This window comes from Aythya fuligula, chromosome 1 (genome assembly GCF_009819795.1).
Source record: "Aythya fuligula isolate bAytFul2 chromosome 1, bAytFul2.pri, whole genome shotgun sequence".
Taxonomy (NCBI): Eukaryota; Metazoa; Chordata; class Aves; order Anseriformes; family Anatidae; genus Aythya; species Aythya fuligula.
This window is the reverse complement of record NC_045559.1, coordinates 96,183,446-96,207,273: the sequence shown is the minus strand read 5'-3', so window position 1 is coordinate 96,207,273 and position 23,828 is coordinate 96,183,446. Positions and strand designations below refer to the sequence as shown.

Sequence of the window (23,828 nt, the reverse complement as noted above, 5' to 3'; positions counted from 1 at the left end):
TTATCAGCAATTTCCAGAATGATACTTGATTTATTCCAGGCAAGAGAGAGCTCACTAATTACAACTTCAAGAGCATGCTCTGGGAAATTGCTCTAGATGAGCCATCTATCCTCTTTAACAAATTTCCATACCTTCTGGCACACTCTGTGAAACTTTTTCCAGGGCCAGAGCATTAATAGCTCTAAGGCACACATTCTTATGGCTAATGAAAGGTAGATTAGGCTGCAGTTTGGGCATAACACCTGTAAAATAAAATTAAAAAAAAAGAAATGCCACCCCTCACCTCCACCACCTATAACATAAAAATCAACTTGAAAGAAAAAACAGGCTGTGATCCAGTTTTCTTCCCCAGATAAGATGTAGCATTCAGAAAGGGAGCTCTTCATTGCTCTTTCTGTCTCGAATCCCACAGGGTGCGCACAAGATACGCTCCCACCAATGTGGCCACTCTATTGCTTATTTCTTAAATTTACCCTGTCTGCTTGAGCTGATCACTGGGCCCTCATGTTTCATTGCCTGGCTTAAATGCTTTTCAAATCCATTCCTCTGTTTTGCAATCACGTGCTACAAATGATCTTTGAATAGGGAACTATTGCTATTTCTGAAATACAAGTGGGTGCTAGAGATCTTTGGCTTTTAAACGCATCTGCTACTGCTTCTGCTGACTTATCTTGGCTGAAAAAAGTACATCTCCAGTCTTAATCTGTCTGGGGTCATAGGATACAATCCCACATCTTTATCTCATGTTTCATGGTTTCGGGCATTATTCTTAGTGGCAATATCTCACTCCTTCCTCTTTTTGCCAGGCAAGATAGTAGAAAAGCTTTACCTGCGTTTTTAAAATTTTTAGTTGGTTCTGTATACAAACTTAAATTTTGTTCTCAATACCAGTGTTTCTGCTGTCTTACAGAAATTCAGCATCCCAGCATGTTATGCTTGTGCATGCCATCTCCCTTCCAAGGTGCTTATGGCACATCTGTCTATTTGTCATCCTCACTGTGCTTACAGATCGCATTCAATTGCTGCCACCATATTTGATGTACCATGTGAACAGGTTTTAATGCAAAAAAGCTTCAAGCTTTTCAACACTTACACACCTGTTTACATTGGATATGCAACTGGGGGCTAGCTTTCTCGCCACACACATGTTAATAGGTTGTCCTGTGCTTTTCCAAACTCTTTTTTTTTCTGCAGCTTGTGTTTTCCAACACAGGTTCCCTTTGGGATGCTGAAGTGAAATAAAGCTGTTGATGACACGCTCTTGGTCTTTCTAGCCCTCACTTCCAATTTCATCCACAGGATTGAACTTGGATAAACAAACAAAAAGAAAAACAAGAATATGGGGAAAATGAGTCTTCAATTTTTCACAGCTACATACATGTAGAACTAAGGGAAACAATGGACTGATCAGGTTTTTTATGTGTAATGCTTTTTGCAATATACACAAACACTGTGTTAATGGACAAAAGCCATGATATTTTATTGCACATTTGGTCTTTTTAAAGTGCTTCAAAATCTATCAGTTGTTTAGGATTTTTGGCAATGGGATATGCTGTGATCAATTGCTTCTGCAGAAAAACGTCTACTAAAAATAAGCATGAGGATATTTAAATTACTTTGTTTATTCTGGTATTTGAGGGTTAAAAAGCTCAGGGCTGAAACTGCCTTCTTTAGATTCAGGGTAATCACAGCAAATGTACCATACAAAACCCTTAATCAGAAAAAACAAGCTTGTTTTTGTACTGTTCCCTCAATTGTCTTCACATTTATATAAAAGCCTATAAAGTTTGAGGTACACTGACCAATAATGATTTTTCCAAGCACTGTAACCAAATTAGGAAAAGTTGTTTTTCACACTTTGCATTTGATAAGTATTCCCCAAAACAAGAGGTGTTTTTTGCTGAAATTCGTTAAACATTAAAATGGTGCCATAACACTGCTTCACCATTTTGTTCTTCCAAGTGCTTTACGGCTCATAACTAATTACTCTCACGGCAGCCCTTTGCAGAAGCTACTCTCTCCATTTAACAGCAGGAGAAACAGAAATGAAGGTTGAGAACTGTCGAATATGCTGAATACCTGAAATTCTTACTGGCAGTACTTGGGTTTCTGGATGCTCACTATTACTGGAAACAGGCTGTAAATGACATTTTTCTCCTTTGTCTAAAAATGACAACTCTTTGGCAAAAACTTCTGAGACAAAGTTCCAGCTTATGCGGTTGTCGGTTTCCTGGGCTGTGCCTTCATCTCACAATGGAAAGAGCTTTACAATGGATTTTGCACTTGTAAAAATAGAAGAACAAATTAACAGTCAACTGCTATGAATGCTTATATAGACACCTTTCTCCTTTGTAGTCTGTTCACTTAAGTAAAAATCAACATACAGATTTGTAAGAAAGAAATAATTACAGACAAAGAAGAGCCAGTTCTGTTTTGTTATAGAAAAAATGAAAATTATTCTCACAGTATGTACCTCACCAGGAAATGATGAAATATGGGATGTAAGGAAATGTATTATCTCTAACAATTCTACCTCGAAGCAATCTTTATAATACTTACCAGTCTTATCATTATATTCTACCTACAATTGAGGAAATGGTGCTAAAGTTATTAAGTGCCAGTAACATATATAAATCTCTAGACTTAAAAAATGAATCAATTTCACTATGAGATTAAATCAAACCTTTTCCTCATTGCAACATTCTGGTGCACCTCCCAAAGTAAAATGGTGTTGATCTCCTATCTCTGATCATTGTAAATACTACAAAAGGAGCAGAAATGTGTTTAACCTCCAAGAACATTCTATTCAATTTCTTTTTTTTTAGTTCAGCTCAAAAGATTTGAGAGAAAGTTAATAATAACTTCTCTTTTGTCATTCAATCTGCATGCTAACTTTCATAATGAAAATTCAGTTTCATATTTTTTGCTGTACGTTTATTATTTTATTTATTTAGTACCTCTTATCATTAATTTGATTAAACATACCTCACCACTACTAGGCTGCAGGAACAAAATGTTGGCTTTCATGTATTGCTCTGGGACTTGTAATCAAGCCAAACTCACAGATGTTCCAATGAACACACAGCATTTGGTCCATTTCTAGTATAAACATCATGGTTTACTTTAGCTACAGTGCCATGATCTTGTCTAAGTAATCAGTAAGTTCAGCTAAGACACCTCACCTATTCTGTCTATAGCTCTATGTTTTCGGTAAGATGATGCAAAGCAGGAAGAAGTGGAAAAAAAAACAAAAAAACAAGATTAGGCAAAAGGGAAAAAAATCCCACTAGATGATCGTGATGGCCTTTTGTGTGAATAACCCTCCCTGAACTGTCATGAACTCATATCAACTTCTGTTATGCTACTGAAAGATATAGGCCTATGAAAACTTAACAGGACAGAAAATCATGATTTGCTACTTTAAAGCAGACTGACAACAAAAATATGTGCATACAGGAGAAAAAAAAAATAATCCTGAGCAATAAACAGCTAGTTCCATGGACACACTAGCAACATAGTGCAAATAAAAATGCTCAATGGCTATGAAGCATGCAGGAGCGCAAAACATCTTTGAGCTGCTCTTCCCATGGAGTATAAGACTGGTGTTGCCAGTAATACCAGGAAGAGTAATGTGTATCTTAACTGTGGAAAAAATAACATTTTCCACAGCAAATCCACCAAAATATGTGTCTCTGTAATAACAGAATAAGATTTCGGGTGGAGATTAGTAGGTTCTTTATAAATGCTTGTCCTTGCCCTTTCTCCATTTCTCTGACTTAAAGAAACCTGGATTTTCAGAATGCACTAATATTAAATCTGAACATGAAAAAATCATGACCCAAATTGCAAGATCTTTTTTTTTTTTTTTTTTTTTTTTAAATTTAAAAAAAGTAATTTCTAGAGGGGATCTTTTAAGGGATTCTTTTTTTTTTTTTTTTTTTTTTCATAAGTTTTCTTACTCCTACAAGAACTAGAAAAAATGCATCAGAATTTCAGTCCTATGAATATTCCAAGAGTTGATTCTTCCCAAAGATAACAAGGTAATTCAGAGTAAAATCACAGTTGCTGACAAGCGAGAGGCTAGCAGTTTGTGGAATCAAGCTTGTGTATTTGCTGTAAATAAGGTTGTGCACACAAATTGATGGGTGCAGGGTTGCTATTCCTTTTAATGTGGTGGATCTTCTGAGTAGAACTTTTAAAGCTTGAGTTACAGACCTACTAAAGACTATGTCACATCAATCTTTTCTTATGAGTTTGCTTTATACATTTTTTTTACCACACAGATTCCCAAAGGGCATAATCAGTTGATGTACAGGTGGCTAAGACAAGTACCTTTTACTAGTAGTTATAAACAAGTTTGTGCAAAAAATGCAGTGTACCACAGAAAAACATGGGTGCAAAGACTCAAGGTAACATTGAAGAACATCTTTATTATATTGCATTTGTGTTACGGAGGCTGCTGTTCTTGCCCCTGTAATTAATTTTGAACTTTAATTTCAAATCCTTACATTTTTATGTTTAAAACTTGAGAGCACTAAAACATTATTCATGTGAAAATTTAACATGAAAAAAGGTGTCAGCAAGATTTATTTATTTATTGCTTTTATCTGAATATGTCATAATACACAATTTCAACTCCAGTGCGGTATATGCAGGACTAGAAACAGGTGCTTCGTCACAGAGAAGATATAGCCTGAAGCCCTGAGATCACTGGAATAAACCATGCAACGGCTTGATTTCACAATGCCTGGAAAAAAGGCAAAGCTGCACTGACAGTTACAGGGACCTTTAAAAAATAAGCTGTAAACAGGAGTCCTAGTACTTGACCAGACGTTTTGTAAGGAAATGAGACTTGCAGGGAAGCCAGTGAAAGGAACCTTGTCTAAATGTGCTGTCAAAACACATGTAGAGCTTGCTACCAATGCCCTGAAGGAATGGGAGAAATATTGTTTACAAAGGGACAAAAATTATCCTAAGCAACAATCACTGCAGTCTTACAAGGGCAACTGACAGTAATCAAAGTATCTCCTTGGGACACAGCATGCACTTGGAAGGAAGCTGTCTATGGGACAAATATTCTGATTTGTATGTCTTATTAATGGATGAAAGTACCTTTCACTAAAACATAACACCCACAGTGCTAAAACACAATTTCTAATGTGACTGGATATGTAGGACATAGGAAAAAAAAAATAGGTCAGGTAAGGGCAAACAGATAGAATAGCAGGCTCTAGAAGTCCACCAGGCTCTCTTGTCTTCTGTGACACTTCCATTGTGATGAAACTTCCGACACAGACAAGAAAAAACGTTTTCAAGGAAGTCACCAAGTAATTTCCTATACAATTTTTCTATCTCTAGTAAATGTAATAAAGGGTACATCAAAACGCATAGGTTCCTATAACTGAATTCCTATAACTGAACTTGTAATACCCGTTTAATAAAGGCTTGTCTCTGCCTTTGGGTATAACCTGAGAAAAAACATGGTTGAACAAAGATATGGAGCTTCATTGTTGCGCTCTGAGTATTCTTCTTAACCCTTGGGGAAGGAGTACTGGATGCTAGAACACATCCCTGAAGGTGCTCAAGGCCAGGCTGGATGGGGCTTTGGGCAACCTGGTCTGGTGGGAGGTGTTCCTGCCCATGGCAGGGGGGTGGAGCTGGGTGGGCTTTAAGGTCTCTTCCAACCCAAACCATTCTGTGGTTCTATCAGCAATAATAGATCTTTTTAGAAGATGATAGAGGAAAAAGGCAGCAAACCCAAATGACTTATTTTAGTTTTTAATTATTTTTGTTTACAATTGTTTCCTGTGGAAAAGCAGGGTGAAAGCCCTGGGCGAGGGGCTATGTTACGTATAGTTTTACTTCTGACAGAGGCTGCTTTGCTTGTAGTGCTACTGACTCTGCCCAAGGACAGATGTGCTGGGAGAAGGTAGCGCATGGCAGACAAGAGGCAGCCTGAAGCTCATGCTGAGATGGAAAGACATGTACTGAGGAGCATGTAGCCAAAGCTGAGACAGAAGGAAGAACTTCCTAAAAGTAAGATTCATGGAGCCATTGAGTGACAAAGTCTAACCTGCAAGCAAGAGCTACATCTTTGCCTAAAGCTCTGGCTAAGGCACAAGCTTTCTTCCCAGTTACCAATAAGGACTTAAAAAGTAGAGCCCTGAGAAGAGGTAAGTTTATGACTTCAGGTACAGAATCTAGTGACATTAAAATATTTAACCATGGAAATAGGATATTCCCTACATCTGAATTTAAACTGTAGATTGTTCTGTCACATAACTATGCAGTATTACTATCCTGTGGATGACAGTAATACCAAGATTATATACAAAAGCCATTATCCTTTCCTAATTGAGAAGCAGATGTTACTTATGGTTTTATTTCTGATGGAAGCTAAGTGTTCTGTGCGTGATTAGAAAGAAGCAAACATTTAAAACTCAGCAACTCACTAAAACTATGGATCCCAGTCTTTTTCTTTCAAGAAGAGTGAAGCAGACCTGCTAAATAATTTACGTGCATGACAGTTTCATGAACCTTTGCAGCTCCCATTTAGAAAAGACTTTCTTTTCAAAGTCTGCGCACACAGCATGCATTACTTTCTTTGAATAATTTACAGTGCATTGTAGTGTAAGGTTTTTTCCCTTTTATTCTATGAACTAAGCAAATTTCAGAAGCAATACTATACAATGAAATACACTCCTTTTGTTAGTCACAGCTGTTAGGTGTATCTGTCTATTTTCTCTCTCCTCCCATACCTCCCCTTATTGCAAGGTCGCTGTGCTACGAACAAAGGCAATATGATCAAGAGACTAAAGGGATCCCAGGAAGATTTTCATTTCCTGGACTAGGTTTATTGGAAAGATGGTACTGCTGAATACAGTATAAATTGATTATTTGTTAGTGTGCCTTCCTGTTTCAGCTGGCAGTGCTGAGCACCAGTATGTCTATGATCTGAAGTAATGTGGTGTAGAGACTAGCTCTTGAGAAGCATTACCTACGTGGCATGCCTTGCCAGTGTAACAGTACTACAGAAGCATGAGCAGAAATGCTGCCAGCTTACACTGTAGGGCACGCTACAAATCAAGGTCAAAAGCTTTTCAGATTATTGCAGGGAATAAGATCCCAGTTTAACAAGAAAATTCAGCACCTATCTGACCCTAAACCCAAGGGAAACTGCAATATTTCTCCTTCCATTCTTCTCCAAAAGTTTGCTGAAACATTAATTACATTACATAGCACACTGATAAATTCTGTAAAACAAAACTTAAGGCTGTACATTCAAGCACTCAAAAATAAAAAGAATGGCATAGGTAGTTACGTGATGCTAATAAGAAATGGTCTAACAGGCTTCCTTGACAAACCTAGATGCTTTGAAGGATTGCCTGTTGACTTCCTTTGCATTTTATAACTGCAAATATTTATAAAAAAAACTAAGTAACTTAGTAGACCAGCGTATGCATTTAACTAGAATAAGACTGAAGTAAGTTTAACTAAGATACAAAGTTCAGCCCCAGCACAAGACCCATTTACTTTTTAAAACACACTGGAACTATTTGAATTCCTGAAATGAACCACTAAAGTTGTAAGAAAAAAAAAGCCATAGAGGAAGTTGAGAAAGTTATATAAAAATAGGACCAAAGGAACAAACTTCATATCAAGAACATTTAAAGATATTTTTGCATTTATTATTTAACAGCTTAAATGAATGATTTCAGATTGTTAGAGAAAAGGCTGACGAGAGTCTCTTCAGGTTTTATGAAGTTAATTATATCTTTAAAATTTGTTGAAAAATTAAATTATCAAATCAGAGAAATATGCCTTAAGTAAGTGCATTAAGCATAAAATACAAATGTAGTAACAGTGATCGGGCAATGTTTATTCACTGACACACAACTAAACCAGGACCAGGCTGCTTGCTGGCTGCCACACTTCCGTGGGAAAAAAATGAACATGAATGGAGGACATCTGCCTAAGGGTTTAATTGACAGCACTGCTTCTGTAAATTTGGGAGTATATCTACAATGAAAAGCCTTTCTGCGTTAAAAAAATAAAAAATAAAAAAATAACCATGACATTGCTAAAGAGGGTGAAATAAGAAGTTAGGTGTGGTGGCTGAGTTGCAGGATTTGGGCATAAAAAACATTGTTCAGTGCATGTGTGATTACAAATAAATTCAAAGCAAAGGCAGAGGTAAATATTTCTTAATTGTCACAATAATGTTACTAGCTTCCTCATTTCAGAGGAATGGATGCAGTATGTTTTCCTCAGGCTACATCTGACTGCTTACCAAATATACCTCTGTATTGGCAGTGAGTGCTACAGTGGGAAAAACAGCCTAGATGCTCAAGCTAATTGCTCACATTGAGTAACAGCTTATCCATGACTACAACTATTTATTTCTGCAGAAGCACTGAAGATTTGAGAGCTATTCAGCCTGGGTAAGAAAGGTTTAAAGAGATGAGCAACACGTTTATTGAGATTTTCCCTAGAGATTTTTTTTTTTTTTTTTTTTTTAAGTAAGGAGTAGGGTGACTGCATTTTTATTCAATAGGGTTTGCATTAAAGCCTTAGATGTGGATCTTCAAGAGGGAATTTAAATGAAAAGCAGAGTGCCTGATGGAAAAAAGAGATAGCTCCAGTCAGAGGGTCTGATACAAAAGAAGATACAATGAAAACAGAGGGAGAAATGATAGGTAATGCATTGAGAGTGAAGATAGAGGGAGCTAGAAATTACAGGAAAAATATAAGCACAGTTAGTGGCACAGTGTTATGGAAGAGAATTACAAGTCTGATCTCAAAGTGCACTTCAGCTCAGCTCATTTAGAAGTATAATGCAAAAATCAAGGCAGTAAGTGTGGTCATATTCATAGAACCATTCAAAGGTTTGGGTTGGAAGTGACCATTAAAGATCACCTAGTCCAACCCTGATATTATTAAGAAGAAAACCATGTCATTTCTTTTTTTCTTCCATGTGGTTTCATGTCTTCATATGCCCTTGTTTATTTCCAGATATTGCACATTTCTTGAACATGTTTGACCTCACCTCCTAAAGCCTTCTTTCAAAAGAGAAGCTATTTAAAGTGAACTTAGAATTTTCTAAGTGAAGAAACTCAAAGTGATATTTCTGAGTTTATTAGGGACAATTTACCTCATCTCTTACTTCATAAGAGATCATTCATTTCTGTATTTGACCCACGAACTAAAAGCCTCATAAGGAATAGTCAGTGATATGAATCCATGAAACATTCTGTAGGAGAAAGAAAGCTAGAAGATTTAAGAGAAAAGTTTCTTCTTCCCCATCCCCTTGTCCCCCAAAGAGGAAAAAAAAAAAAAAAAGTTAAAAAAAAAAAACAAAAACAGCTAGAGTTCTAGAGTAGAAGGAAGGGGAGCAAGGAATCTAAAGTGTTAAAAAATCCTTTTTATGCAGCAATACACAGAATTAACGCACATAGATTTTGGAATTACTTTAAATAACAAATATTCAGACCCCTCCCCCCCAAACTGCCACAATGAAGATATGCTTAATGTGAGGAGACAGAAGATTCTGCCACCTTTTAAATCAAAGATGATACAGCCACAGCGGGGCAGTCAAGGACAACTTATGTGATGTGTTTCTAGAACACTTCCAAAGTGCAATGAACAGATCAAATATTTTAGATACTAAAGGCAAAATCTCAGAGTGCTTCATCAGGCAAAACTCCTGTTGAAGCCAATGGGAGTTTTGCCTGAATAAGTACTGAGCAAAGACTATGCTGTTTGACCTAGATTTATCAGAGTCATACAAATCTAGGTCTAATGCTTTTTTTTTTTCTTCTTTTCTTTAATAACAGACAACTACTGTGCCGCAACATTTTTGCTCAAAGGACAACACAGCAACAATAAACTATGAAACAACCCCCACCTATCTAACGAAAGGAAGAATTCACAGGTAGGCAAGGAGCTGATATCTTGAAAACCTGTCAAAGAGCAAGACTAAAAGAATAAGTTTGCCATTTAAAACTTTTGGAAGTGCAGGAAAAATAATAAAGTTCCCAAGGGCTTTTGTGTAACTGAAAATAATTTGGCTTTCCTATGTGAAAGCAAACCAATGTTGCAAATAGGCAACAATAAGTTCTTTCTTTCTCTAGTTATTCTTCTGATTTAGGGCAGACTGCAATTTCTACATGGTCAGCAGAAATTCCTCTATTTGATTTCACTGAGGATTAATTTAGCTGAATAACCAGGTCTTTCTTGTTCCTAAGTTAACATTTCTATTACAGAAATAAAAAAGTAGATTAAGTTTAACATGCATATATCTTGCCTCAGAAACTTCCTTCTATCATTGCAGAATCCCATTTACATCAAGTTAAACATCAGTAACAGGAAACTATACAGGACTGCACAAAATATTAGAAATGGTACCAACACCAACGACAGCAGAATCACAGATTTTACTCGAAGGAAGAAGCGCAGATGGTGGAACACAAGTACTGCACATCACAACACAGGAATCAAAATCATAACAAGATAAAACTCCACTGTTCCATATTTAGCTGGATCTATGCTTTGCAAAATACTTTTATTTTAAGAGCAGTAGTTAAACAATGTGCAAAGACATTGCCTTTTTGTCTGAGAGCTCTTTCATCATTAATGTATCTGAAACCTTCTGAACTGTGCAATATTACCCAGAGAAGCGAACAGCTGGAGTATTCAGCCAGATAATAGCTTGATTCCATCTTTGTGAAATTAAACTTAAGATTTTTAAAGGGCAGGTCCTTGAAAGTGAAAAACCTACAACCCCTATCAAGTGTCAGTATAAGACCTTGTAATTTTACAAAGTAAGTGCTAAACCCACAGTCCAAGTTCAGCCAGCTCCAGGTTTCATTAACAGATTTATACATTTTGCTCCCTTTTGCAAGCATCTGTTAATTTTTCACATGAGAAATGAGGTTTTCACAGTAAAAAGAGCACCTGATTGATCCTCTTTGGTGAATATGGCCACGGTGAAGGTAATTCACACTCCAGAAGATCACATCTCAGAAAGCTACTACACATGATTTTCCTCAGATTGTTCTGCATCTGAAACTATTCTCCTCATCCACTTTCATCCACTTGTATAGATTGGACTTCAGCATCGCCATACATTTCCCAGAAAAGCCTTTGCTACCTCCTCTCTTTGTGGATGACTATCATAAATTAACACTTGCTTAAAAAATAAAAACATAAATAATATTAACTCTCCTTTGCATTCAGAAATATTAGGCTTTCTTTCCTCCTTTGTATTCCTGCAAGACCATTGCATCCTCCCCCCCTTAATTTCTTGACTGGCTCCCTTTGGTGACACTAAAAAACAAAAGTAATCCAGATCTTGCTTCCTTCAACCTAACAACAGCTAAATAACAGAGGTGGATGTGAGCCATTTGGCTCACTGGAGATGAATGATATTCTTTCTCCATAAATTGCTTACCTTTTCTAACCTCTACAGCTCACAGTAAACAAGTTTAGCTTCTTAACCTGTCTTTAAAAGGTACCAATAATTTTGAATGAGAAAAAGCCGTATGACTAAGCTAAATTCCTTTTCAAAGCTTTTGGGAGGTTGTCCTGCTTGTTCCATGTATCAGAATGCTACTACCTCAATGTAATTAGTCAGCTCACACATTACTGAAAGCAACAGCTCTGACCTTAAAGAACTGAGTTTAAACTCATTTAACAGGATATCAGGAACCGTGCATGCTGCTTTCAGACACTTTCCAGTATAACACATTTAACACAGTACAGGTATTTTATGATGCACTGCATCTTGGTCAATATTCTGATTATTCAAATACTAAGTAAAGTGGTTGATTAGTATCAACAGCCTAAGATATTGGCGTTCAGATTTATATTCGCTCTCCTAATTGGCAACAAAGCAAGAACTTCAGTTTCATGTTAGCATGTCTACGGTTTTAATCGTGTTGATGATATAGTTCTATGCAAATGAAGGTACTGCTGAAAATGTATAAACCTGCAGAATATACTTACAATAGCTTCTTCAATTACAGTTTGAAAGTGGCAATTCTGATTAATTAAAATTAAACAATTATAAAAACATGCAATCAAACTTCATATGCATGCTAGAACAGCTGTGTCTGAAGTTAGATTTATAGTCTGATAACTGTTACTTATTAAAAAAAATCTGTCAGCAGTACAGGGAATGACGAGTAGAATACTATGACTGCTCATAGCACAGGTAGGTAGCGCCTGCAGTATATTATATATTATTATACTACTTTATGGAACTTGTTTGCCAAAAGACCAGCTAGAAACAAGGACAGCAGTGCAAACACAAAGCTTTCCATGGTTCACAGGTCCAACTAAGAGGTCAATAGCTTAAGAACCTTGGTCTGTTCTTTCGGAGAGGATTACCTGTAGCTTTTTAAGATTCATGGCCTTCATTTAACCGTTACTTTAGGTATTATTTTCAAATGCATGGGCTTTCCTTCCCAACTTCCACCCTTGCACAGATAATTAACATTTGCTAGGAGACGTAGCATTGCCTATTGGCATAGGTTTAACACCAGTGAGACTTGCACCTTATACAGAAGACAATCTTAACATTTATGATTGTGAGGTAACACTAGAAAAAGTGAACCTTTTTTGACTAGTTATATTACCACACATAAGAAATGCTTTTTTTTTTTTTTTTTTTTCCCAAAATAGCTTCCTAAACATTCTACTAGTTAATTACTTAATACTAATTATACCAGCCAGTGCTTTAACACAGCTGATGAATAATCCTCCATTCTGGGGTAGAGCAGAAGTAAAATAGATGTTGTTTTTTTCAGCAATGGAAGAGATTATTTAAGTGCTTCAGGGAAACTGACCCTGCCTCTGCCTTCCCCAAGGTGCCAACCAGGTCATTAGGTCACCGGAGGCAATGAGGAAAAATAAATAAATAAATAAATAAATTTGTTGTTACATTTAAACTTTTCAAAGTAAAAGGTGTCTGGAGAAAAAAAATAATAAATCAGATGTTTAAAGACAAGTATTTAGAGATAGAACAGGCAAAATAAAATGAAAATATCATAGAATATGCAGCCTATTGAAGATCACTGTACAGCTCAGTGGCTGAGCTGTGCTGTGAGCAGCGATCCAGAAGGAAGATTTATAGTGTAATGGATCTGTTGTAAGAGTTCTTCCTTTTGCCCAGGTAGCGTTTGGTAGAGCTGCTTCATGGCTTTGGCTGGCCACATACTCTAAGAGACATGTACACTCCAAACCTATTAAGCAAGTCATGATCTTCTGGTAATAAAATCTGCACTTCCCAAAGAAGAGATGATTTGTCTATTACACAGTTAATCTACAATCTAGGAAGTAGATTTTTTTTTTTTTGAACAACATATACAGGACATGGAGGAGGTCATATCAAGTGTCCTCTAGAATTTTGTACAGAACTTAAGATCACAGAATCACAGAATCACAGAATTTTCTAGGTTGGAAGAGACCTCAAGGTCATCGAGTCCAACCTCCAACCTAACGCTAACAGCCCTCCACTAAACCATATCCCTAAGCTCTACATCTAAGCGTCTTTTTAATGAAACAAAAACTATGGTCTCCAAAAAACAAAACAAAACCCACAAACTGGCCTAGCCTTTGATGATACATGTTTCTTTCAATGCTTTAATACTATCTGAGGTAAAAAATAAAGCCAGCTAGCATTTCCCTAACAGTGTGTGACAATTACAAAACGAAATCAGGAACCTAACACTGCAGAAAAGCGTAACAATGAAACAACAACAAAAAAGGCTTTTCTTGCTTTTGAAGATAAACTAGAGATAAAATTTATTTGAAAAGATCAAATAAGCACTCCAAAGTCAGGTAACAAAACCTAAAGTCATTCAATTAAACCCATTTCCAAATCAGCATCCTAAAACACAAAATGTAGCTGAAGAACCTAGTTTAATCTCACCTACATTACCCTGGAAATTTTTTTAACCTGATATTTGCCACTTGCTTTTACTATTGCTTGCTTTTGATTATAGCCAAACCATAGCAAAGTTTCAGATGCATTTCTATAGGCTACTTTTTGATAAGCTCCAATCCATGACCTTTTGTTAAATTAGCTCGTATTTAAGCCAATCATTAAGATCCACTCCAGTGTCCTTTTTTCTTTTTCTTTTTTCCTCTCTTTTTTTTTTTTTAAACAGAAGTTTTTGCACTAAACATTTTATCAACAGAAGTTACCTTGACTAATTTCTGTCATTACTTGCACTGCTAAAATATTAAGTGATACTCTCTGCCTGCTTACCTTCTCTTAGCCTTTTTGATCTCTACAGTGTTTCCCCATAACAGTGGTTTTAGTTGTATTCAATATTCTGTACTAAGATTCAGTAGAGCTACATAAGCTGTGGGTACTTTCTGCAAATTTACATGCTTGTTTTGGATTGCCTGTTTTTACTGCTGTACATAATTCTTTAAAGTTATTCCTAGAGTCTTTGTCAGATTGTACTCTGCTACATAACTGTTTATTTTTGGGCTGCGATTCCCACAGCCACATTTTGGTTCTCACTTTCAGTAACAAACATATTTGGTAGAATTAAATTACTGAAAAGCAGTGATTTACTAAAAAATCTTGAGGCCAAGAAGATTCATTTTGCATTTATGTACCACATAGGATGGAATTTCAGTGTGTGAATCCTCCACAGCCCCTTCGGTACAAGTTAGGGCATATCTTTCAGAAAAAATGCAGTCCTGATTCAAGGATGTCTCCAAGATACCCTCCAGTTCCATGAACGGGTTGTTTTATTGATTAGAGTTACTCTCACTATTTGAAACAAGAACTGCCATAGTAAGTCAAACACAAGGTGCTCTAATCCCCCAGCCTATGACAGCGGCCAGTATCAGATGTTTCAGAGAAAGGAGTGAAAGCTTGAAAATAATGCACACTCTGCTACTTTGTGCTTTCATACTTGTTTTCTTCCTGTCATCTTTGCCATATAAAGCCATTTGGGCCATCAACTCCATAGTTTAACTATGCATCGTGCGATAAAACAATTTCCCATCTTTAAAATCCTTTGGAATTTCCCATCATTTACTTAACTTGACTGTACCTCTATATTTGTACTTTTTGAAAAGCAAGAGTGTACATTTCTGACCTAGACCATTCACTATTCAACATAGCATCTTTTCAGTGAGCATCTGAGCCAAAATTTTAGGCTAGATTTAAGGCTCACTGATGCGGATTCCCTTTAACTCTGTAGTAGTGAAGTAAATTTTCTTGTTAATTCTCTGGAATGGTGCCTGTTTCCAGTGGGATTCTGTATTGGGCTTACATGGCAAGGTTTTGGTAGTGGAAGATCCGCAGGGGTGGCTTCTGCGAGCAGAGCCCAGCAGCTGCCCCGTGCTAGATAACAGCCAGCTCCTTCTGTCTTCTTTAATTAAAATGTCCTTACCTTCACCGTGAACCTTTTTTTTTTTTTTTTTTCCTCTTTCCCCTTCCAAATTTTCTCTCCCTCTTCCTTTGAAGAGGGGATGTGAGAGTGTGTTGCGGTAGAGTTTAGCTGCCCATCAGTGTGAAACCACCAAAGATTCACAGTCAGAACCCAACAGAGCTTTTCTGACTGTTGGGAGAAACAGTCTCTCAACCTCTCATAATCCTAACTCCCTATGCCTTTCCTTGCTACATCAGTTACAATGTGTTCAATAAAAAGCATTCAGTGATCAAACAGAAGATATTCCAAGCACAGTGGGTTTTCAGCTCCAGGTATATCAACCCCTGAGAGTCTATGGAATACTTTTAAGAGATCTGTGAAAGGTATTAATGTGTTACACAAAAACTTGGAAACGGGAGATTTCTAACCAAGACTGCATCTTCATTTGATATATTTCAGGAATCCATGCGGTGAGAAAGGTTAATGGTCACTGCACCAGAATATGCTTTACTGATACCAGAGAATATTATTCCAAAAAATAATCAATGCCATCACTATTAGTACTTAATATAAACATTTATCTCCTAGATGTAACTCTAATGGCACAGACACTTTAGGTCTATCAGAAGTTCATTTTCAATCCTACTGTACAAGCCACTCGTAAATTCATGCTTCCATTTTTTAAATGGACACTTACAGATGACCCAATCTGAGAAACAGCAAGGCACATACATGTAGACATTAATACTCCAATTTGTTAACATGAAATCGGTAGGAGTCAGAGAAATAAGAAATTTAAATCCAAGCTAATAGGCAGAGCTTGCAAGTTTCTAAGAGGCAGATATTTCGAGATTGATTATACTGCAATTTCTTTTTTTTTTTTTCCTTTCATTGGAAGTCAAATTATGTTATGAATGATGGGACGATGCTATTGGAAAAAAATCACATTAGGAATGAAACACAAAATAACCCCCCTTTTTACTACCAAGGAGTTAGGACATTGTGTTGAATTCATGCACAGAAGGATTTTGAGCACAAAAAAAAAGGAAATGCAAAGCTTCCAACTGTGTTTCTCCGCTAAATGCGTATCTGGAGTTCCTAGATCAGGGTAGGGTGTTGGAAGAAAAAGAGCAGGGATGCTTTCATATACAATATCATGAACTGTTATATAAAAGTTTTATAGTTAAATTTAACCACAAAATTTCTTTTGACTCTCTTCACATTTGAACGTATTTTTTATGTGCTTGTTCCTCCCTGCAATCAACATTTGAGAATCAAGTGACAACTGCTACAGTGCAAAATAGAATACTCACAATAATAACAAATTAGACAAAACTCTTGGAAAGAGAATGTATTTTTTTATTTAATTCATTCTTGTCCTTAGACCATCCTTCTAAGCATCTGCTTTTGTGATCTGTGTTATATTCTGCTGGCTTCCAGAATGGATAAATAAACCAGAAAACCTCTTAAATGAACTTGGGATCACAGCTGGAAAAAAGCTGATTGGAGAACCTAGTAGAGTGGATGCATTAAAATACTTACCTTTCTCAAAAGGCTCATGACCTCTTCTTCAGGGGCTTCTGTAAATCACAAGTCAACAAAACAACAAGCACTTCCACCTGCACTGAAAGGGAAAGTCTGGGACTTGGAAGCTTTGAAATGCAGAACTACTCATCAAGAGTACTCACATCTAACACTGTGACAGGTCAAAGGGCACTAAGTCTTTTCTACTCCTTAGCTCTTTGTCTATTTGTCCTTGAGCATAACCTGAGCATGTTTTATCTTTGATCCAGCCCAACAGAACAGATGACGGCATCTTGAAGTATGCACATGCAGGCCTCCATTCCCAACTATCTTCTGAGTGGGAAATGGCTCCACCTTAGGCTGGCAACTCATGGGAAGGTGATTTATCTGACCACCACTTGACAAATCCCATCCCATCCCACACTTGAAAACTAGTTACCCATCTCCCATTCCCTGGAGCAGGCTTAGCACATTATTAGCACAGCTCTTATTAACTTGCTTCTTGACCTCTCACTCATGCTGAGTGTGTTTACTTTATGTGTTAGCACCAGAGTAAAGCTAGAGTCCTTCTTACTGCTTAAAAAAGTTAACGGCAACCCACTGCACTCGGCCGGCTGGCACCCAGCTACGAACCAGGATGGGTGGTGTCTGCAGATGCACAGCAGCTACCAGCAGATGGATTCCTGCATGGGAGACCGATAACCCTGATAAGGCAGTTGGTATGTATCCCCTTGCCTCATCAAAAAGACAACTCATTCAGGATCCCACTGAATTCTGTACCACTAATTTGGCTAATATTATAATCTCACAGAGCATCCCTGGAAGGGTACAACCTTTACAGGGTTCTGCAAGCTTCAGCATTTGTCTCACAAAGTAGAAGTCAGGCCATTTTTCTCCATGGCTGCAAGAGCTAGGTGTTTACCTGTTAACTAAGATGCAAATAGTGCAGAGTAATGAAAACAACGTTTCTTTTCCTTTCTTCTCATTTCCAGCTAATTTGCCATCTTACAAAATGTTATTTGTGTGTACTCAGCAAGTACCCTGCATCTAATGCTTGGCAATAGAACTGATGTGGTAGAAAACATGGAGGAAAGAAAGGGATTTTTGGATTGAATGGAAGAGGATGGTGTGCCTGAGGTGGGTACCACAAAAAGAAGGGCCTGTCCTACTAAAATTAGAGAAGACTGATTTTCTGCTTGGAGGTGTCCGGATGTAGGATGGCCCTACAAGATGGTAGGAAGACTCAGAAGACTTGTGAGAGTAGAACCAATTCTTTTAGGTGTTATGGAGAACAGATGTGTTGAAGGAGGCAAGGCTACTGCAGAGAGCTTATGGAATTATGGAAAGCTGGAGAAATGTAGGCTTTATAAACAGACCCAGGTGAGGCTATTTCAGCTAGGTATTAACCTTAGACAGCAACAGAATATTCAGGCAAGGTACCCATACAGGGCTCCAGCCCAGAAAGATAGTTGCAAAGCTCAGGGGAATAAGTATTCTTCTTCTCACAGTACATTACCCTGTTACAAATGGCGTTAGCCTACTCATTTTTAAGCCAGCGTTTAGTAAGATTAAAAGCAGAAAAACTCCAGATAAGGGAAGAGCCCAGTTGGACACCACACCACATGCCTAGTTTCAGAGACTGAAAACCAAACATGGTCATGATGCATCCTGCTGATCAGTATGTTTCTCTCATTTGGTAATGACAAAGTGCTGCGTTCACATTGCACACAGAAATAACAAACTGACAACAGTTGTGCTCAACCTTATGTCACCAATTAGTTTAAGAAAGGAGGTTAATGCAGGCCTTTCTGGTACACAGCCCCTTTTCCTTATTCTTTCCTGAACTGTTGCCAATAATCGATTTACTCTATTGTCTTCAATTAAATTAATTCTTAAAGTAAATGTCTAGGCAACATGCTTGTCATGGACTTGACTCAGAACATTGATACTATTCAGAAACAATCGCTTGACATCCCAAACTAACTAGAAAATTGTGGCGTTTTACTTTTCATGAATCAAAACCATCTCTCACCTCATACTTGCTGGGCAAGAATCAGATCCGTGAAGCTCACAAAGTGATTCACTAAAATATATGCAATAATTTAAATTCCCTAATGAGTATTATGGAAATAATTTTTTACATATTAAGGTTAAATTCATAAATACTGCTGATAAAAAACAGAATATATTTCTCTATGTATTGCACAATTCAGTTTGTAGCAGGTTTTTATCTAACTGAAAGAAAACACAGATATAAAGAAGAATATCAAAGTGTCACCATTAACGCAGATACCAGTTTAGCCCTTTTCGCATGTGACACAGATCTTGGTCTGTTCATACACACATACACATTTTGCTATATGCAAGGTTTCCTGGAGACTCATGGCTCTTTTCTAAACACAAGTGAACCCTGAATATATTTTAAAAGTAAATGAATCCACATCATGTAACATGGACTACCTAAAAGCAGGGATGCAAGAGCCTGGATGTCCTCTGTATTGACAGGAATGCTTGTTTATATACTAGAAATGTCTTTTCATGAGCTACTGTTGCCTTGGAAACCAATACTAAAAATGAAAATTTTGTCTCCACAGGGAAAAAAAACACAACATATTATTCAGTTATCTCAGAAGTGTCCTTATCTTTTCCTGATCAATCCGAAACAAAGACTGGCAGTTGGGTATTACTAACTCTTAATTCCCTCTTCCTATTCAAGAATAATACCTTGCTTTTTTTTTTTCTTTTTTCCCCCCCATCTGTGATAGGAAACAGAGGCCTGTTTCTTACTTCCTGCCAAACCCTCTTATCAAAAAAGATACATTCTTTGTCTCAATAGTTTGGAAAAAAAAAAAAAAAAAAAAAAAAAAAGGAAAGCCTTTGCAGAAGTCAGAAAGCTGTTCCCTGAAATTTAAGTCTTTTCATGTAGTGATTAAAGCATTCAACAGTTCTTCTAGTAGCGTCACAGTTTGAAATTCTTAGGAAACACACTGTCCTTAAATTATGTTACTTTGGGGCATTTGTCAGTTTTTCCTATGACTCTTAGTTGAACATTGTTTCCTAACTAGTGTTTCAGCATGAGCACAGAATGCTGCAATTTTCTAAGTGGTTTCCTTTCCAGCCTTTTCCTAACAGAGTTATTGCTTTTTCTAGACTGATTTGTGATTTTTACCCTGCATGTGGGAAGATGTGCCAATAGAAACAATGTAAGATCTATTCTAAACCAGCTACTAAAGAGGAAGAAAACATACATCAGATAACAACAGGAAGACAAAGCAAAATATGTTGATAGTCTTTAACTCAAGGCTGTGCCTGCTGAGGTGTGGTAAATCCATAAGATATGATGGTCATTTAGCTTATTTTTGTTAGAATACAAGCTGTTCAGTCACAGAGTATGACACCCCTATGAAATTTGAGTTGTCTTTTACTTCAGTTTATCTTGTTTTCATCTAGGAATAGGTTCACCTACTTTTGACCACTGTATCAAAGATGGGATGACATACTTTTTAAAATTCTGATTGACTTGAGTACTGCTGTAGATCTTATTTCCAAAGAAAATATCCAATCATAATGTTCTATTTTTGGTACCAGACTAAGACAATAAGAAAAAACACTAGTCTCTTCTGAGTAGTGACAGACACTCATATAATGGGAGATGTGAGCCTAAAAATATTACTACTCAATATGCAGATCAACTCTATGGATTTCTTGTAACTACAGGTACTTGGCTGCTATCAAGAAAAATCTCTGTGGAGAGGATACATGCATTCTAACACCACAAAATCTCCATTAAGAACACTGAGAATTTAACCTTCATATGGCAAAAGCACAGTACGGAACTAACCAAACTATATGCATGAGATAAAAACCTCTAGTAATACATGTGGCTTGCTGTTGGGAAGATGCTTATGAGTTCACTCCATAAAGTTGATGAATATTCTTGGAATAGTCCAGTGACAAAGTTCTAGCCAGAACTGCTGCCCTGCACGCTACATTTTCCTCTAGGAAGAAGTCTTGGTTTACTACCTATGAATACCACAGAGGAAAAGAAAAAAATGCAGCACCCTAAGGTAGCAGTAGGTTGTGCTGGTGAATAGTTTCCTGCCTCACATCACAGAATATTCATTAATACTGTTCAGCACAATAACAGGCTCACGATTATTTCAAAAAACATGCAGCTATATTGAGGATTTTGAAGTTTTACAGGGCTTCACATCCCAACAAATTTCTGTGTATTTCAGAGGAAAAGGTTTCCAGTCACCATTGAAGCAGACCAGAAATATAAAAAAAATCAGTTATTTCCTGATCAGTAATGTTCTGTAAGGGAACTGATTTTACCTTTTAACTTACCATGAGGGGTAGGGGGTGGAAATGGGGATCAGGAAAAGGGTGTATGATGTAACAGGTGGTCAGCAAAAGTGGTGAGAGAGCATGATGTCCGTTGTGGGGTTCTATTCATTTACTACGAAAGTCTGCTTTATGGGTGAAATGCCTGTTCTGTGTTTCAACAAAGTCCTTCAATGCAGATGTATTTCTATGATTTTTTTTTTTTTTTTTTTTTTTTTTTTTTTTACAAAAACATAGCATTTCCTGATCAAACATAGCTCTAGATGTGAAGAAAAAGGCAGGCATTAACTACTCTGAAAAACCTCCTCTTTGGTATAGGCATCCATTGGACAATTACAGATAATAGTTGCTTGGCAAGTCCCAGTGTCTTCCACCAGCTCAGCTCATCACACCGTAGTCAATACTGAGCAATGCAACTGAACTTGCCTATCACTGGGGCCACCAGCTGACCCCCAAGCATGCTCACATGGACAATTAGTATGGCTCAGCCAACAACTTAGTAAGCTGCAGTAACTAAAATAATTTAGGTAGGAAAAGACACTTATGATCATCATGTCCAACCATCAACCTAACACTACCAGTTCCACCACTAAAGCATGTCCCTAAGCACCACATCCACACTTCTCTTAAATACCTTCATTTAGTTTTCCTCCAAACATCACACTAGTAAGCAGTGTTAAAACAAAAGAAGCTTTAAGAAATAAATGAGGGAAAACCTCCCCTATGAAGGAAGAAACCAATTTTTTCCTTCTTCCTTGAAGTTTTGAGTACTAACAGCTAGAACCTTGTGAAGTGACTTGTTTTGCTTTAATCAGCCTGCAGTACTGCACAGACCTTGTTCTAAGAAGTGGCTGAAGTTTACAGTGACCAGAACACTTATTTTCACCTTAAATGAAGAGTGTGCAGCCTCATTACAATAGCTATACAGAATTCAACAGATCAAACAGCACTTACTACAATACATTTAAATTAGATGTGTTCACCATTTCAGCCATAAATCACTTTTTAAAGTGAGCGTACTTTTGGAGAAATTACTTAATGCTATTTTACTATCCCTACTGGCATTCTGTCACTGTGCCCTATCAAAGGAACGTATACATTCTGTGCATTTCAGACAACTTGAATGAGAACCTCCCTGGCTCTGAAGTAACTTTAGTTTCAATGAAAGATTAGCATAACTTGAAAACTGTTTGTATTTCACTAAGATTCTTAATGCTGTGGTAATAGTCATAACAGGAATGTAACTGAGTATTTTGCTATGATGAAAAAAAAATGCTGCATCTGAACTTGGAGTTCCATTGGCATCAACATGCTCCTTTTTCTACTTGCTCCATACTGCAGATGCAGTTTACTTTTTCTTAAAGTTAAATTTGAACAAGCTAATCAGGTTTAACAGTTCTCACTTCAGTGAAAATAAAATAGAAGCCCCCATTCTCCACTATAAAAACAATTTACTTGCATTGCATGATGAATTTTTAAGTATTAATGAGATGAGACTTAAACCCTGAGAGAAAGGTCCTAAATATTTTTAGGAAGGTAAACTTAAATAAAATAAAATTAAGTTGTAATTTATGAATGCAAAACTTGATACCATGCTTCTGTCAGTGGAATCTGTGAGATGTCCTCCTCCCCAAACCCCCTTTTTAAAAGCTTATCTTTGTAAGTGAACTTACGGAAGCAGAAGAAGAAAGGAGGTAGAAAAAAATAAAGATAAAAAGCAAGAACAGAAAAGTCTCTGTGTTACATCTACACATTTGTTAAAAACAAAACAAAACAAAAAAAACTGAAGATTATAAGCCCCCTCACATAGGGGAGGAGGAAAAAAATAAAAAACCAAAACAAAAAACTTCCCTTCAATGAATTGGCAGAGCTATTAAACCACATGCACTGATAATGGAACAAAGATAATGGAACAAAGCCAGCCAATTCAAACTGTTATTCCTATGGTACAGACAAATTTGAAACTGGAATAGAAGAGTTACAAGGCAATAAACTGTTCAAATTAGATAAAATAAACTTACACTTGTTGTATAAGCAGCTTCAGGATCGTCCTCTAACACTCGTGAGAGACCAAAATCAGATACTTTACACATGAGGTTACTGTTGACCAAAATATTACGGGCTGCCAGATCACGGTGTACATAGCCCATGTCCGAGAGGTACTTCATGCCTGATGCAATTCCCCGCAGCATGCCAACCAGCTGGATGACTGTGAAGTGGCCATCATGCTTCTGCAAGTAAAGATATAAGTTCAAAGAAGATAGTTAGTTTCCATGAATTTCATACTAGCAACATCAGCTACATCTTTTATTTAAAATGCCAGCCAGCCAACCTGCCCACTGAAAACTCAATTTTTCATTTAACTTGCTCAGCAGCACAAGCTACCCCACCTGTCAGCATGCAGTTCACCCCCCTTTTCTTCAACACTTCCACACTCTCTCTGTTTTTTCTCGTGACTACACTTAATCTTTTATCCTTAGTTACTAAGAACATTTTCCCCAAACCCATTTTGATAAATGCAAGAGTGACAATATAGAAAAGTCCTTTCTCCATCTCTTACTCCATACT

The 23,828-nt window shown here is 37.0% G+C and overlaps 1 protein-coding gene across 5 annotated transcripts in view; it reads right to left on the bottom strand.

The window, feature by feature from the left end:
- Positions 1-23,828, bottom strand: part of EPHA6 (EPH receptor A6) — a 513,331-nt gene that overhangs the window by 31,575 nt on the left and 457,928 nt on the right. For all 5 annotated transcript variants that reach the window (XM_032187197.1, XM_032187216.1, XM_032187206.1 and 2 more), the window contains one exon: positions 23,282-23,491. In XM_032187197.1, the coding sequence (XP_032043088.1) occupies positions 23,282-23,491 (210 nt within the window). The remainder of the gene's footprint in view (positions 1-23,281; positions 23,492-23,828) is intronic.